Raw genomic sequence first — 14,426 nt, forward strand, 5'->3', positions numbered from 1 at the left:
GAAAGCAGCTTGTTTTTGTGTGTGTATGTGTGTGTGCGTGCGTGAGTGCGTGTATGTGCGAGTGTGTACATATATATATATAAGTGTGCGTGGGTGTGTCGCCGCTTGTGTGTGCTTAAGATGACAGGAAGCACCTTTTTTTCTAACAAGGAGATGTGAAGACAACCTAAGATCTTTTTTCTAACATGCTCTCACATGGGAGCCTAATAGAATGTGTGTCAACATGTTATTCAGATAGATTCAGACATGGTGGCGTAAACAGTATTTCTTAATAGATCAACTACTACCCGTTGGATATCATTAACCAGTATGACCGAGGTGCTTAAGTTCTCCTGATATTATGAGCAACAACATTTTTGAATCAGAAAAAACCCTTTTCCGAACAAATACTGACAGATACATCATCTTTATATCTCTTTCTGTCCCTCTCTTGCCCTCTGTCTCTCTTTTCTCTTTATCTTCAACTCATTTCTGCCTCTATCTCTGTCAGTCTTTCCTCAATGTCATGCTAATTTGTGTAGTTGTATCCGTCCAAAAAATTCTATATACTGTAGCCCTGCTGCTGTTTTGACGTATGAGTTTTACATGCTACGCCCACATCAATGCTCGCTATCGTTTAGGACTCGATCAGTTTCATTTCCGTAACTGCAGGTTGTTCTGCTGTTATGTTTTTAAACAGGGTTTTCATTTGTCATGGCTGAGAATGGATGCACTAACAGTTGGGGTGCTATTTTTGTTTCTGAAACACTGAATTTGTCAACAGTTTACACATTTTAATCCTACTGACGCTGTCCTCCGCTCCCTCCAGATCTCTAACCTCATCAACTGGAACATAAAACTATAACAGGAGGGAGGAAGAGGATGGATATTTGATTTAATGTTGTCCCATCGTTGTTTTAAGCATTTTCTGAGCTCAGTGTTTTTTTTTTTTAAATATTGGATTTAGGGGATTAAAAACTTGAGCTCTCATTAAAATACCACAGAGACAGAGAATGCTTAGCTGTTGAAAACATCGACACTCTTCTTTAAAGCTTACATGAAGCTAAAACAAAAAGTGAGACCAGTTAATGTGTCGGACACGATGTGGCAAGGCATGGCTGTTTCACAAACGTGTGCCTTTTTCAGGGTTTGGCTGCAGGCAGTTTTTAAATGACCGAAGAAGACGGGGGGAACAGACAGAAGATACACCGTTATTTATCAGCAGGCTGTAACGTCACTGTAAATTCAGATACACTGTAAAAGAGGGAAATGTGGTTCTCTTTAATGGATTACAGATGTGTCAGTGTGTTTGCTGTACCTTACTTTAGAAGCAAGGAAGAGTGGCATCGTGGGGTTGTAACTTGGGCGAGAGAAAGGGAGAAATTTTAAGAATGACTACTGAGTGGGAACAGAGGGTGTGATGGAGACTCACTGGCAGCTGCAGTCCAGCAGGACCCCACCTGCTCCCATTAGTTTGGCTGAAGGCCGGGCTCCTAATGCCTCTGTTTATGCAACATGGTACTTATATTGACGGGGAGTGGCTGGAGGGCACCAGGCTGGACATATATGGATGGGAGTTAATGATCTGTTATTGACTATATGATTGTTAAAATGCCCTCCAAGACCCTTTCTTTGCCTCTACAGGAAAAAGGTCTATACTGTACGTCATTTAACATTGACATGGGACTATTTAAAGAGCAAAAGAAACACATTAAATATAAGACTATATATATAAGATGCAGAAAAATGAAAAATAGGAATATACATTCCAAGGTAATTTCTGTGAAATTGTTTTGTAGAGAAAAGGTTTTAAGAATGTATTGTACTTTTATTTTGATTTGTCGGTTTTTTGCAAATAAAATTTTATGCTTACGTCCAAGATCATTTTTCAAATGTGTTGTTATTTTTTATTTTAGTTTGTTTTGTTCTTGTCTCTGTAATAAATATATCACCTTTATTACTCCATTCCGGGTCTGACCACATGGTGGTGCTCCACACACACACAGACTCGTGTACCTGCAGCTGCATTGGTTGAATGGCTTGAAATACATGAAAATGAAAGTAGACACATTTTTAGAGCAGGAGCAGGTTGACTCAGTAAGAGAAAAGAGATAATGAGTGAGAAGACATGTGAGATCACATTTAAAATCCCCCGCCTACAAACACGTGAACACTCTCCCACAGTGTCTCGAATGACTTGCTTTACACAAACAATCTAATTGCTCTAAACCGCATATGAACAGCTCATGATGATGATGTCAGTTAGGTGACATGATGAAACTTTTTTCTGTCCCAGCAATGAGTTGTATCAAGCTCAGTGTGTTTGAAAAGAATCTATAAAAATCTCTAAAAGAAAGTGACTCAAAACTCCTGTTGACCTTTCAAACTCATTTCTTTAGCTCTTTTTTAAAGTGTGGTATATTCTGCTAAATTATAAAACATTCTGATTGATTACCTGCTAAAACTGCAACAAGCCTAAGTGCACTTTTTTTGTACTAGAAATGAGAAGTAGATATGACATAATGTGCCCTGCAACCGGACTGTTTATGCTGTCTGAGGCTGACATCACTATCCCCTTAACCATTATAAGATAAATTGATCTGAGATCATATTCATTGTGTTTTATGACCAACGCAGAGAGAAAAGTAAACATTATGAAACTAACATTTCCAACTGAGGAGACGTATTTATTTTCAGACCACATTTAATCATTTGCAGAGTTTTTCTTGTTTTACATCATTGATCCCCATCCTGTGTTTCGCTTTGCTCCGGGTGGTGGTCTGACTTGAAGTTTTGCTCCGAGCACACACACACACACAGACATGATGTAAGTGCTGTCCATACCACAGCTACATGAGGTCTAGATGAGGCAAGTGCTAACCTCCTGTGATGTCCTCTAGCCCTGCGCGGCTTCTGATCTCATTGGAGCAGCTTTGACTAACAGAGCAAAACCGGGAAGGTTGACTCCCCTTTCAGTTCCCCTAACTGATTCATACATGATGTGTGAGTGCCTGTCTGTGTGTGAGAGAGTCAGTTTTTCCACTTTAAGCACAAGTACATTGTATGTCCTGTAACACCCAGGTCTCTATATGTGCAAGAAAACATTAGTCACCTTCATATGTTGCTGTCTTACAGGCATGCATGGTAAGGGTTCAGCCCTAAACCCATTTTGTAATAGTGTTGGATTCTGTTCCACAGACACACCCTACCTGTCTGTGTAAGTGCAGAGTGATGAGAACAGGTTGTCACAAGCCTACTTAATATGTTTGCTTCATTTCACCTCAAGCGTGTCACTACACCTGACCAGAAACAACAAACAGTCACACTGTGATCCAAAGACTGACATTACGTAAGAGGATTTGCTTAAACTTTCTTTTGAAAGCAAGAGCTGCCACTTCTTTTAATAAGGGCATTACGTCTGCTGAACTTACATAATGAGCAAAAACCGTGAGACAGAGCACAAACTTATCAATATACAAGCAAGCACACAATTTCTCAGTCTAACATTAAAAGCAAAAGAAATATTACAGCCACTACTTATTGAAGCTATGTTTTCCTTGCAATCCTACATAAGCTTTTAAAATGCACTTTTAGAGAAACTCTTAAGCCTCGTCAAATCAAAGTAAACACTACTCCACCTCTTACACCATTACCAAGGGCTTTACAGATTCAATTTCTCTCAAGGGCTGTAGGTGAGAGATTAGCTAATGTGCAGACAGCAAGCCAAGTCCCCCAGAGTCAACATGACGAGATAAACTGAAGTCTGCTTGCTGTGCATTTTGGTTCCAGTTAACTAATCACGAGAATTTCCCAAGACTCATCACTGTAATTTAAAACTAATGAGGGACACACAGCCACGCATTTACTCAGTTTTAGGTTAGCTGGGGAAATGTGTCTGTTGCTAATTTGATTATAGGCTAAGGTGTTATATTTAATCTTAACCTATTTTGTGGTAAAATAGTAAGAATTATATAAGAACATACATACTCTTACAATAAGAGTAAAACCGCTGAAATCACTTGAAGGTATCATAAAGACGCTGTTTGAATGTGTGAAAACGTACAAATACAACCATATGTAGGTCACACATGTTAAAGGGAATTTGTTAGATGCTCATTTTTGAGGCCAAACAAAGTTTGTTTTTTCTCCCAAATTTAGGAAACATTTGAAGTGTGCTCTGATTGGCTCCCACCAAACTCGGCTCTCTCCTGATTGGTGCCTGAGCTGCTTCCGTGTTGTCATTCATCAGCAGTTCCTCCTCGCGCACATCTGTAGCTGAGTCTCTCCGGCAGACAGCTCCTGACTGGTCGCTCTGGACGGGAGAAGCGATGAGGTAAACTCGGACTTTTTCAACTGGTATCCGAGAAAAACCGAACCAGTTTTAGTTTCTGAGCGGCTACATGGGAGTTTTTTTGGCAAATGACCTTCGGTCTGGCTGTTTTCAGACAGCGGGGAAACATTTTTTCGCATTTTAAAAGACTGTGGACAGTGGAGGAAAGTTTAAATCCCTGCGCTGCCCGGGGGAAAGGTGAGACGGGTGCGACTCTCATTTCTCCGATTTCTCTGTTTGTAAATGACAACAGGCTACAGTGTGGTTTTGATTAAAAATAACACACCCAGTAGGATTTTAACTGCGTTTGTAGTTGTGCTGTTTCGCCGTCCTGCACTGAACTCTGTTAGCAGCATGTCAGACAAGTGTTGCGCCGAGTAACCAGTTCATCCAGCTCAGCGGGGAGTATCGACTGCTGCTTGATTGACTTCCAGGTAAACCGCTGACCAGGTTTACTGTCGCTTATCAAAGCCACATCTGTAGACCCCCGTTTAACAATAATAATGGCTGGCATGAGCAATGTCCACATGAAAACCCTGGAGGACCTCACTCTGGACTCGGGCTACGGGGCGGGAGACTCCTGCAAATCCCTCAGCCTGTCCTCCTCCAAGTCCAACTCCCAGGCCTTCATGACGGCCCCTCACCGGGGCAACTGGTGGTACTACTCCGGCTCCATGAACAGCAGGAACAACAGCTGGGACACGGTCAATACTGTCCTCCCTGAAGACCCGGAGGACATCTTCTCCAAGTGTCCCCGCTTACCAGAGTTAGAAGAGTTTCCCTGGACCGAAGAGGAGGTGGCCAGGATACTGCGTAAAGTGGCCGAGAGCGGGTGCTCAAAAGGGGGACCTCCACCTGTGTTCTCTGCGGAGGCCGTGAGGCGGCTGTCCGCCCTCCTCCGCAGGTCTCTGATCCGCATCTCCAGAGAGGCTCAGCGGCTGAGCGTCATGCACTGCCGCTGCACCCGCTTCGAGGTGCAGAGTGCCATGAGGCTGGTGCTCAGCTGGGCCCTGGCCGATCACTGCGTCTCTGCCACGGTCAAGGCTATCTCCATGTACAGTATGAGCGCCGGGGAGCTGCTGAGGAAGGGCAAGTCCGCCCGCTGCGGCCTCTCCTTCTCCGTGGGACGTTTCTTCCGCTGGATGGTGGACACACGCATCTCCGTGCGCATCCATGAGTATGCTGCTATATGCTTGACTGCATGCATGGAAGCTCTGGTGGAGGAGATAGGAGCCCGGGTGCTGATGGCCGAAAGGGGTCATTTGGGGCCGGATTCGGGGTCAGCATACGCCCCAGTGAGTGCAGAGGCCCTGGAAGGGGTGGTGAACAATGATGCGGAGCTGTGGGGGGTCCTGCAGCACTATGAGCACCTGATCTGCGGGAAGAACGCCAGTGGTAAATATATTTGAAGTCCCCTTTTTACTGCACTGTAGTGTGTAAAATTATGCAAATGTCAGCTTTCAGGTCGTTTTTCTGTGAGATGATGGAAGTCAAAATTCAAACTTTTTTTTTTTCCTCTGTCACACACTTTCCCTTCAAAGTGCTGGTCACCACTTTCCACTCCCTCACAGTCCACGTGTGTGGAAAAGGTGAAATGTGGCCTGCTGCAGGATACAATAGCAGCCTTTTATGCATGAGTGTTTGATGGATTTGTTGCAAATTTGACTTGACAGAAAAGCAAAATAACAGTGCAGAGGCATCTGATAGGAACAAAGAAGGTATTTTTTCTCTGACCCTATGAGGAGAAATGATTGCTGCATTCTGTGTTGAACAGCCAAATTTGATTTAAACTACTTCACTCTCCTCTGTCAGCTGCAAGATTGAGTCCTAACATGTCACTCCTGCTCTGTTGTTTAACAACCAGTGTTGTGATTCAGGGCGCAGAGAGCCTTTAGAGTCCAGGCAGGAGGCTTGTCTGTTGACACAGCTCTCTGTTTACGCTGACTTCACCTCTCATCCTCTTGCTCTGTTGGCTGCACTCCTTTAAAATCCTCCCCTTCTTCCATTTCCTCATCCCTCTTTCCTCCTGCTTTACAAATCCCTCTCACCCACCGCCACCTCCACAAATCTTACATCTCTCTCCCTCCTCTCTCTTCCAGCTCCAGCTGTGCATCCTGCTCCCTGTCCATTTGTTTCTTCCACCCTTACATCCCTCCTCAATCAACTCTCTTTCTCTTCCCTCTTTGTCACACCCTAGTAGACTAGTAGTTCTCTTTCCACGGCTGTTTTGGCAGCCCAGTGTTGAGTTGATTCATAAGCTTGTGTTGGGACAATGTAGCCAGCCTTTGTTTGTGGCCCACTACCAGCTCCCTGGAGCAGAGCTTTTTACTGCAGCACAATAGCCTTTTGTTGTGTGATCATGCAGCTTAGGCCAATGCAGAGGGAGTGAAAACAAATGCCGGGGAAGCTGGGCACACGAGCACTCACATCCATGCAGCGAGAGAGAGAAAATAACTTGACATAGCCAGTATAACAAGGCTGCAGCTAGCAGGCTCGCTACTGATCTGAGTGAAGAAGTTATCATGCAGGAGCACCTCTCTGTGGTGGCATGGCATGCATGTGAAAAATAAGAAGGAGGGTTAATGCTGTAATGCTGCCAACTTTCTAAAAGAAGATGAATCAGAACTTAACATGCATTACTTGCACACATGTGCTCACTCACGTACACCATACACTTCATATTGCAGCCTCCACTGGTTTCATCATTGTTCATCATTTTCTCCCCGTTTATCCTTGCAAGTGTTTGAAACCATAGAGTGCAGTGCGTTGGACTTATTATGTATGCTTGAGTTGGAGCTTTTTCATTGCAAAATAAGTTAAAGAGCAGCCTTTGTCCCAGTAGTTAACCAGATGTCTTTTGGTTGGGTTTGGACTGGCCTGGACTATTTTGGTGAGTTCAGTCATCGGTTTTGAGAAAGACCAGTTTGTGTGTGTGTGTGTGTGTGTAATAACAACAGACCATTATTCTGACCACCCTAGCTTTTTTATAGGCCCGAGACTGGGTTGTGCAAGCCACATGCCCCTCTACCACCTTACCACCTGACACCCCACACCCTAAACCTTGCTTTCAGCACAACCCTCCCCCTCTACTGCTGAAGTCCCTCCAACCCAGCCACCACGACCGTCAGTAAAGCAACAATCCACTTCCCGCTCTCAAATCAGATAATCTCGGAATGGGAGGGTAGCCTGCTGATCATTTGGAAGGGCACATTCAGATAAATACTCCTCCCTCTCTCTTGATTTCTCTCTGACTCTTTCTCTTTCTCAGGGGCTGGCTCACATCTGGAACTCTTTAAGACAGAAATGACTTCTACGGCTCCAATAACAATTCTGAAAACTCCCTCCCTCCCTCTCTCCTCCCCTCCTGCCCTCTCTCACTCACTCTTGCTTTTTTTTTTTTTTTCTGTGCCATTTTCTTTCACGTCCACTTCATCTTTATCTGTTTATTTCTTCTGGTCTACAGGGAGTGCATTAGAGGAACTTGGTTGTGATGTGCCAGGATCTTATTCATTACTCATGCATGCACTTGCACGAGCGCATTCACGTACACGCACAGACACACATAGACCCTCAGACCCATTTAGTCTTCTTTGCATGTGTTCCAATGGCTCCACAGCACTGGTTGAACTCACTGCACAGTACCGATATACAGAGGAGTCCATTTGTCATTCATTTCTCCTCACAAGGAAATAGCATGAGTGAGCTCTTCCTGGTGTAATTTGTGTCAATAGTACTGTGGGGCATTTTAAAGTGCAGAGTAGTAGCTTTACTAATGCACAATGGAAGTGGCTATGAAATCATTGATCTTTATGACTGGAACACAGATGTATGTTAAACTCTGGTGCGGCTGTCAGGACTGTTTGAATGGTTGTAGGACTAAAGCAGTGTTCTGAGATTCTGTTGGGTCTGTATTTGTTCGCCAAGTAGGCTAATTTGTCGAAACAGTAGTCCAATAGTGAGATATTCAAATTAGTGACTCGAGCAAGGCTATCAACTCTCAACATCTCAGTTTAAGCTTTGCAGTTGGAAGACTGTGTTTATAAGGGGCTGCTCTGTGAAGCAACTGAAAGAGAGCATTCATGCTACGCAGAATTTACCTGGATAAATAAACTTTGATTTGGTCCAGTACTAACAGAAAGCAAGGTTCAGTTTCTCTGCTCCAGCTTTATAAAGGTAGTAAAACAGGCTGTGAGTAATGGGCTTGGGGTGCACTAAGAGAGCAGGGTATATGATTTGCTGCTCAGTATTTCCCTAAATATGTATTTAGCCCAGAAAGAGGCGTGGGAACAGTGGGCAGAAAGATGCAGGGAGAGCGGCCCAGCACTGTGGTCACACAGATGGGGAAACCAGCACTCTGAAAATACACTCCCTGCTCCACAAATCTGGAGCAGGATCAAATACAGTTTTGGAAAACATATCAGGACATTAATATTATGGTGAAACAGACTTAAGTTCATCCTTGTGTGATGAATGCATGTTAGACACGCTTCAAATTCGCTCAGGCATTAACAGCGAGCCTGTATTTGGCCCGAGTAACTGTACTGATGAATTTAGGTAAACCTTATGAGTACTGTCAGCAGGTCAGTGTGTGTAGAGTTAAGACCATAAGTCATATAGCTTTAGTGGATGATAAGGGTTAATCCTTCAGAAAACACTACAAATTTTTAGTTTGTTTGCGAGTATTATGTGTGGGTGCATGCACCACCTCGGGCAACAGACGCACACAAACACACTGATGGTCCATGTCACTGTTTGCACTGGCTTCTTGTCTGGGCCCAGCTGTAAAAACACTGACCCATTAGAGAGCTGGTGAACACATGTGTGATGAATGTGCTCATCTGTGGTTGTGTAAATGTACTTGTGTGGGTATAGACTATTTTCGGATGACTGTGAGTAAGGTTTTCACAGATATGATACCACAAATGATTTGTTCGGCTATTACAAAACCAACGAAGCAGATCCAGGAACTTCCATTGATTTCACATCCTTTGATGTAGGTCATTTAGTTTGAAATTAATAACAATCAACGTCAAATCGTCTGTGTGTTGCCTGTCTTTACTTGCTCCTCTTCTTTGAAACTTCAGTTATTATTTTGATCTCAAGCCATGCTCCGCCCACTACATTACAACAGGATGAGTCATGGTTCTTACCACTGTTTACTGTAAAGCACTGATAGGGAGGAAGCAAAGAAAGATACGGATGACTGATACTCCAGGGAAATGGACAGAAATAGAGACACAGAAATAGTGACGGCGATTTTGAAAGCGTTTGTTCTCTTGCGTCTTGATTTAGTCTTTCTAATCAAATTCTTGGAGAGTTGAGTCTTTGTTCTGTCCAGAGAGAACAGGAGACTCCAGATTGGTATTGAGCTTCCTTGGCTTGTTTAAATTGGAAAATGTGCAGCCAGTGTGTCACATGCTTTACCACAGAGTCCTGGCTATGATTCTCGGAGGGAATCTGTCCTGCACGTTGGATTGGGGTTGCAGCCCGAGTAGCTAATGAGGGAAGCAGGAAGACTGGCTGGAATCTTTGACCAAGTGGCAATAGTTTTTTGTGGAAAGGAAAGGAAAGGAAGGGAAGCAAAGTCTGGCTTAGAGACTACAATGCCACATGCACCTGTGTTGGAGTCTGGATTAGTCATAATGATACTGAAATCTGAGTCATGTGTCAAAGGTTAGGAATTAAAGGTCAGTGATACTCATAGTAGTGTGGGCAGGTGTTTCTTAATAGAAACAATATGCGAAGCTAAGGATTTAGAGGAAGTGTTCCCTTCTTTGCAATGATGTCAGTGGCGCTACTTGACGATGCAGCTACTTTCTCTTTCATTCACTATAATACCATCTGTGTTATACCATCTAGGGCTGGGTGATAAAGTGGATATTTATCATGTATTCACTCTCACTCATAATCATTTTTAGGCAGATAGACATTGATGTCAACATCACAGCGGTTTAATGTTTTCTTTGTTTATTCATTTGGTCATTTGCTTTTTATGCACAGATGAAAGGAAGCCTACACAGATACATTTTGCTGTATTAGCTGCACACACTTGCTGAGGGCCTGAACAGGTTTCATGCTTGTTTCAAAAAAATGTCCATGAATCCGAGGAATGCTGTTCCCCGGGAGGACAGATCATAAACACTAGCTTCAGAAACCTTCGACTGGGGTTGAGGAGCTAACTTTGTTTTTGGGGATGATTTACAGTAAACACTGGACAGGCCAATCAATGCTTATGCTTCTTTGGATCACATTGTCTTTGGTTGCCACAGGTTACCACTGTTTTGTTTTTTGTAAGTCTTGCCCACTTAATCAGTGGCTATAGCAACACAAGTCAAAAAGAAAAGAAGGGGGTAGGATGGGAACAAATCAATAATGACTCAACAGTGGGTTTAATGTTTGACACTGAGCCTAAGGTGCGAGAGAAAAAGCTATCTCAAAAGGATGGAGATATATCAAGGCCTTTCACATCATAACATTCAGCTCCTGCAGCACATTTGTGCTTTCTCCCATGGCCTGACATGCTACAAAAGAAGTCAAGCCTCTGTGACTTTCATGTAAATCTAGTGTGGAAATGGCAACAAATCCTCTGGTTAACTAGAAGTGTTTCCTAAAATTGTTCCTGAAATTGTTCCTGGAGCAGAAATAAAATTGTCCAAGTAAAACCTAATCAAGTACTTAAAGGAAAACATTTTTTTTTTGGCATGATCATTCAAAACAATTTGTGTTTAAATGTCAGATTTTGACCTTTTTCGAGCATAATACAAACTTCAAAATGTTCTGTAATTGCTGACTGCAAGAATGCAAAAATGCAAGAAACATCATGTGCATAAGCTACTCAATTAAAGTGAAAAGAGCTAACCTTTATTGTACACTCCCCAGACATAAACCAAGCGCGGTCGGTCACTGTAATAAAACTGTTATTGCTACTAAAAGAGTATCCATCTTACAGCTACACCACCCTCTCACTCAGTTATTTCACTCAGAGATGGCTTGATTAACTGTTACAGAATATGGTTTGCAAAGAAGAAGATATATACAGCATCCCGTTCAGTCTGGTTGTTCCTGTGGCGATGCAGATCCGTTCCGCCTTGCTTTTAAACATACACTTCACAGCTCTCACAAAAAGTAAACTTTGAATAACTCTCTGTGTCAAACCACAAAACCCCACTAAAATCATCAGTTGCCCTGCTCCTCACCCCCCTGAAAAATCAATGCCAACCATCACAGTTCTAATTGCTAATAGGCATTACTTGGCACGCATCTATTTCTCTGCATGTGTGCTCCAGCAAAACTGAAGCCGGTTACTGTAGTCGATACAGAACCATTTTGTGGGTGATTTGGTTGTAATATTTAATTACACACTAACAGATCAGATGGGCAGACTGGTGGGGGGGAAGTAAAGAGAGTAAGAGAGAGAGAGAGAGAAAGCATGGAGGGGGATCAGGGAGTGTGTAGTTTAAGTGGAAACAGATTTGTCTGACCAGGGATTGGGTATAATAACCCCTTGCTGTGTTCTCTGGTGAAATCTGTTGGAGTCATACTGTCTTGGCTGGATGGAGCCATGGAGAGATAGAGAGCGTTTGAGGGAGAGATGGAGCTGCAATCCCACATATCCTCTCTGATTGGGATCTATGAATCCAGGTTGGCCAGAGCCAACTCGCTGCAGCTGAAGAAGACTTTGTGTGTGTGCGTGTGTGCGTGTCTTTCTGTCGTATGCTACTTTCACAGACAAATTTCAGACTAAAGACCAGTTAACTGGGGACAGCTTGTCCATCTGGGGACAAAAGCTGTGTCCCCAATTGGGGAAAAAGCTGATTTTTGGGGTCAGTGGTTAAGGTTAGGGTTAGGTTAAGGTTAGGATAAGGCAAGTAGTGATTATGGTTAGGGTTAGAGTAAGTCTCCAGGAAATTAATGTAAGTCTATGTAATGTCCCCAAAAGTGACCTAGGACAACGTGTGTTTGTGTGTAGGACACAGCTTCTTTTGGATGTTCGTCAGCCAAACTTGGAAAGTGATGTTTTTTTTTTTCTTATTCCTTTCAAGTCTTAACTGTTGTTTTTGTGAACGGGCTGAAAGAGGGAGTTTTTTGTGATGCTGTCAGTGACCTCTTTGTCCAGCAGAGTCAGAGCAGCAGTGTGTGTGGAGGCTGAATGGCAAAGCTCAGATATATTGCACTGGAAAAGTAAACACTCCTCTGTAGACACACTGTTGTGCACATGACTCCTTCTTTCTCTGACCACCTTTCTCTTTTCAGGCACAGGAACATACAGTAATATTCATTGACATGCGCTCAAACACTTGTGTACACACAAATAGACTAAAGCTGCACCTCCTCCATACCTCTGAGGGATAACTGACAAAGAGAAGAAGATGCTTTTCCTTCTGACTTGCATGACAACCAGGGTTGTGCGTGTGCATAGAGGGTGGAGTAAGCAAACATTGTGTCAGGGTACAAAGATACTCTGCAAAAGAATTCCATTTCCGTCTCATTACTATTGACTACCTCCCTTTTTATTTTTAGAATCTAGAGCTGTAGAAATAACTACAATATTTTGTGTACCTGAGGACCAGCCTCACAGCTCATCACCTACAGGTTGAGCAGTAGTTTGTAGCTTGCATGATGATTGGAAGCAGTCTCTCCACCATCCTGAGCAGCTGGCCAATTTTCCAGGAGGAGAAGTTGGATAGAGAGAGTGAGATGGAAGGACTGTAAAAGAGCAAGAATTAGAATGGAAAAATAGCAGCAGCTTTTATGACAAGTTGTTGTTGAATGTGCCAGGTTCAATAGGCAAAGTGCCCTTCATGACAGGTTAACTGAGGTGTGTGTGTGTGCAGTATGTTGTCCTTCAGTAGTAAGTAGGCCACCACAGCCTTTGACATTTCTTCTCCATGCTTTTGCTTTGATGTGCTGTGTCATCTCCTCTGACACTGATGCTATCTGTGATTTTGAAAGGGACTTTAATGTGTGTGTGTGTGTGTGTGTGTGTGTGTGTGTGTGTGTACGTGTGTATGTGTGAGCGTGCATGTATGATGTTTGTGTGTGTGTTTGTGTCGACCTGGATTTGCCTTTTCTGTCAGCGTGGTTGCAGTTAATGCAGCTATCAAGTCACAGAGTGATGAGGGTGTGCAGATCTAGATACTCTTGATGGATTTACTGTCAGTGATGTACTGTATACATTTTCAGAGCACCTAAATTAAAGATTATAAGTAAGAATGATCTTCTTACTTCTTTTACCCTTTATTTATCCTTGATAAATGGACGGTACCTACTTAAACTTTCACGATAACGTCAAGCTTCTTTTTTGCCTTCATGTCTGGGAGCTACACAGTACCACTGGATACCAGTCAGAGGATCAGTGCCCTACTCAAGGGCACATTAATAATAGCTGCTGGGGAAGGAGGGCAGAGCATTGTAACGTCACGTTCATAAGCCAGATTTTCCAGCAGTGTAATTCCATTAGTTTTTATTGCTACTATCAGTAGGGGATTTAAAACGTATTCTCTCTCTCTTTTCTTTGTCTTCCTCTCTCTCTCTCTCTCTCACTATTCGCCCGTCTCTCCGCTGTCTCGTCTTTCCCTGTCAGACACTGGAATGTGTTTGTTTGTGTGTAGAGCCTGCAGCTCCGTCAGTAACAACACGTACGTAAACATTGAGGCTGAGCGGCTTGTTTGAATTTTTTTTTTTTTGCCCACATCACAAGTCGCCCCTTCCTGAATAGCCAAACCACTGTTGGGTTGAAGTCTTTTAACAGGGTGTCTTCTGTTGCGCTCTATCAAACCTGGTCATCTATTTTTTTTTTCCAACTTCCAACACCGTACCAGGCTCCTCCAACTTCCGTTTGACTCTCAGGTTTTTTTTTTTATCTGCATCTTTCCACCGTCGTTGGTGGTTGTTCTCAACCCATATTGATTGCAATCTCTGGCTCTGGCCCTCACATTTCGAACTTTGTCTGTTAATCTATTCTTTTTTTTCCCCCTGTATCTTACTATGTCATCTTTCTATTTCCCACTTGCTATCCTCAGCAGCACTGGGCGCACATTGCAATTTTATTTTCTAAAACTTTTACTTTTCCATCTGCAACCCGTTGCCATCTCCTAAAAACATCACCTGTTGGGTC

General features: G+C 43.2%; 1 protein-coding gene across 1 annotated transcript in view; it reads left to right on the plus strand.

Annotated features, from left to right (window-relative positions):
• Window positions 1-4,179: 4,179 nt before the first annotated feature.
• The window catches only part of abtb2b (ankyrin repeat and BTB (POZ) domain containing 2b), a 46,206-nt gene continuing 35,959 nt past the window's right edge, over window positions 4,180-14,426 (plus strand). The window contains exon 1 of the mRNA XM_044357222.1: window positions 4,180-5,704. Coding sequence (XP_044213157.1) covers window positions 4,813-5,704 — 892 coding nt within the window. The 5' untranslated portion in view covers window positions 4,180-4,812. The remainder of the gene's footprint in view (window positions 5,705-14,426) is intronic.

Source organism: Thunnus albacares, chromosome 7, assembly GCF_914725855.1.
Source record: "Thunnus albacares chromosome 7, fThuAlb1.1, whole genome shotgun sequence".
NCBI lineage: Eukaryota > Metazoa > Chordata > Actinopteri > Scombriformes > Scombridae > Thunnus > Thunnus albacares.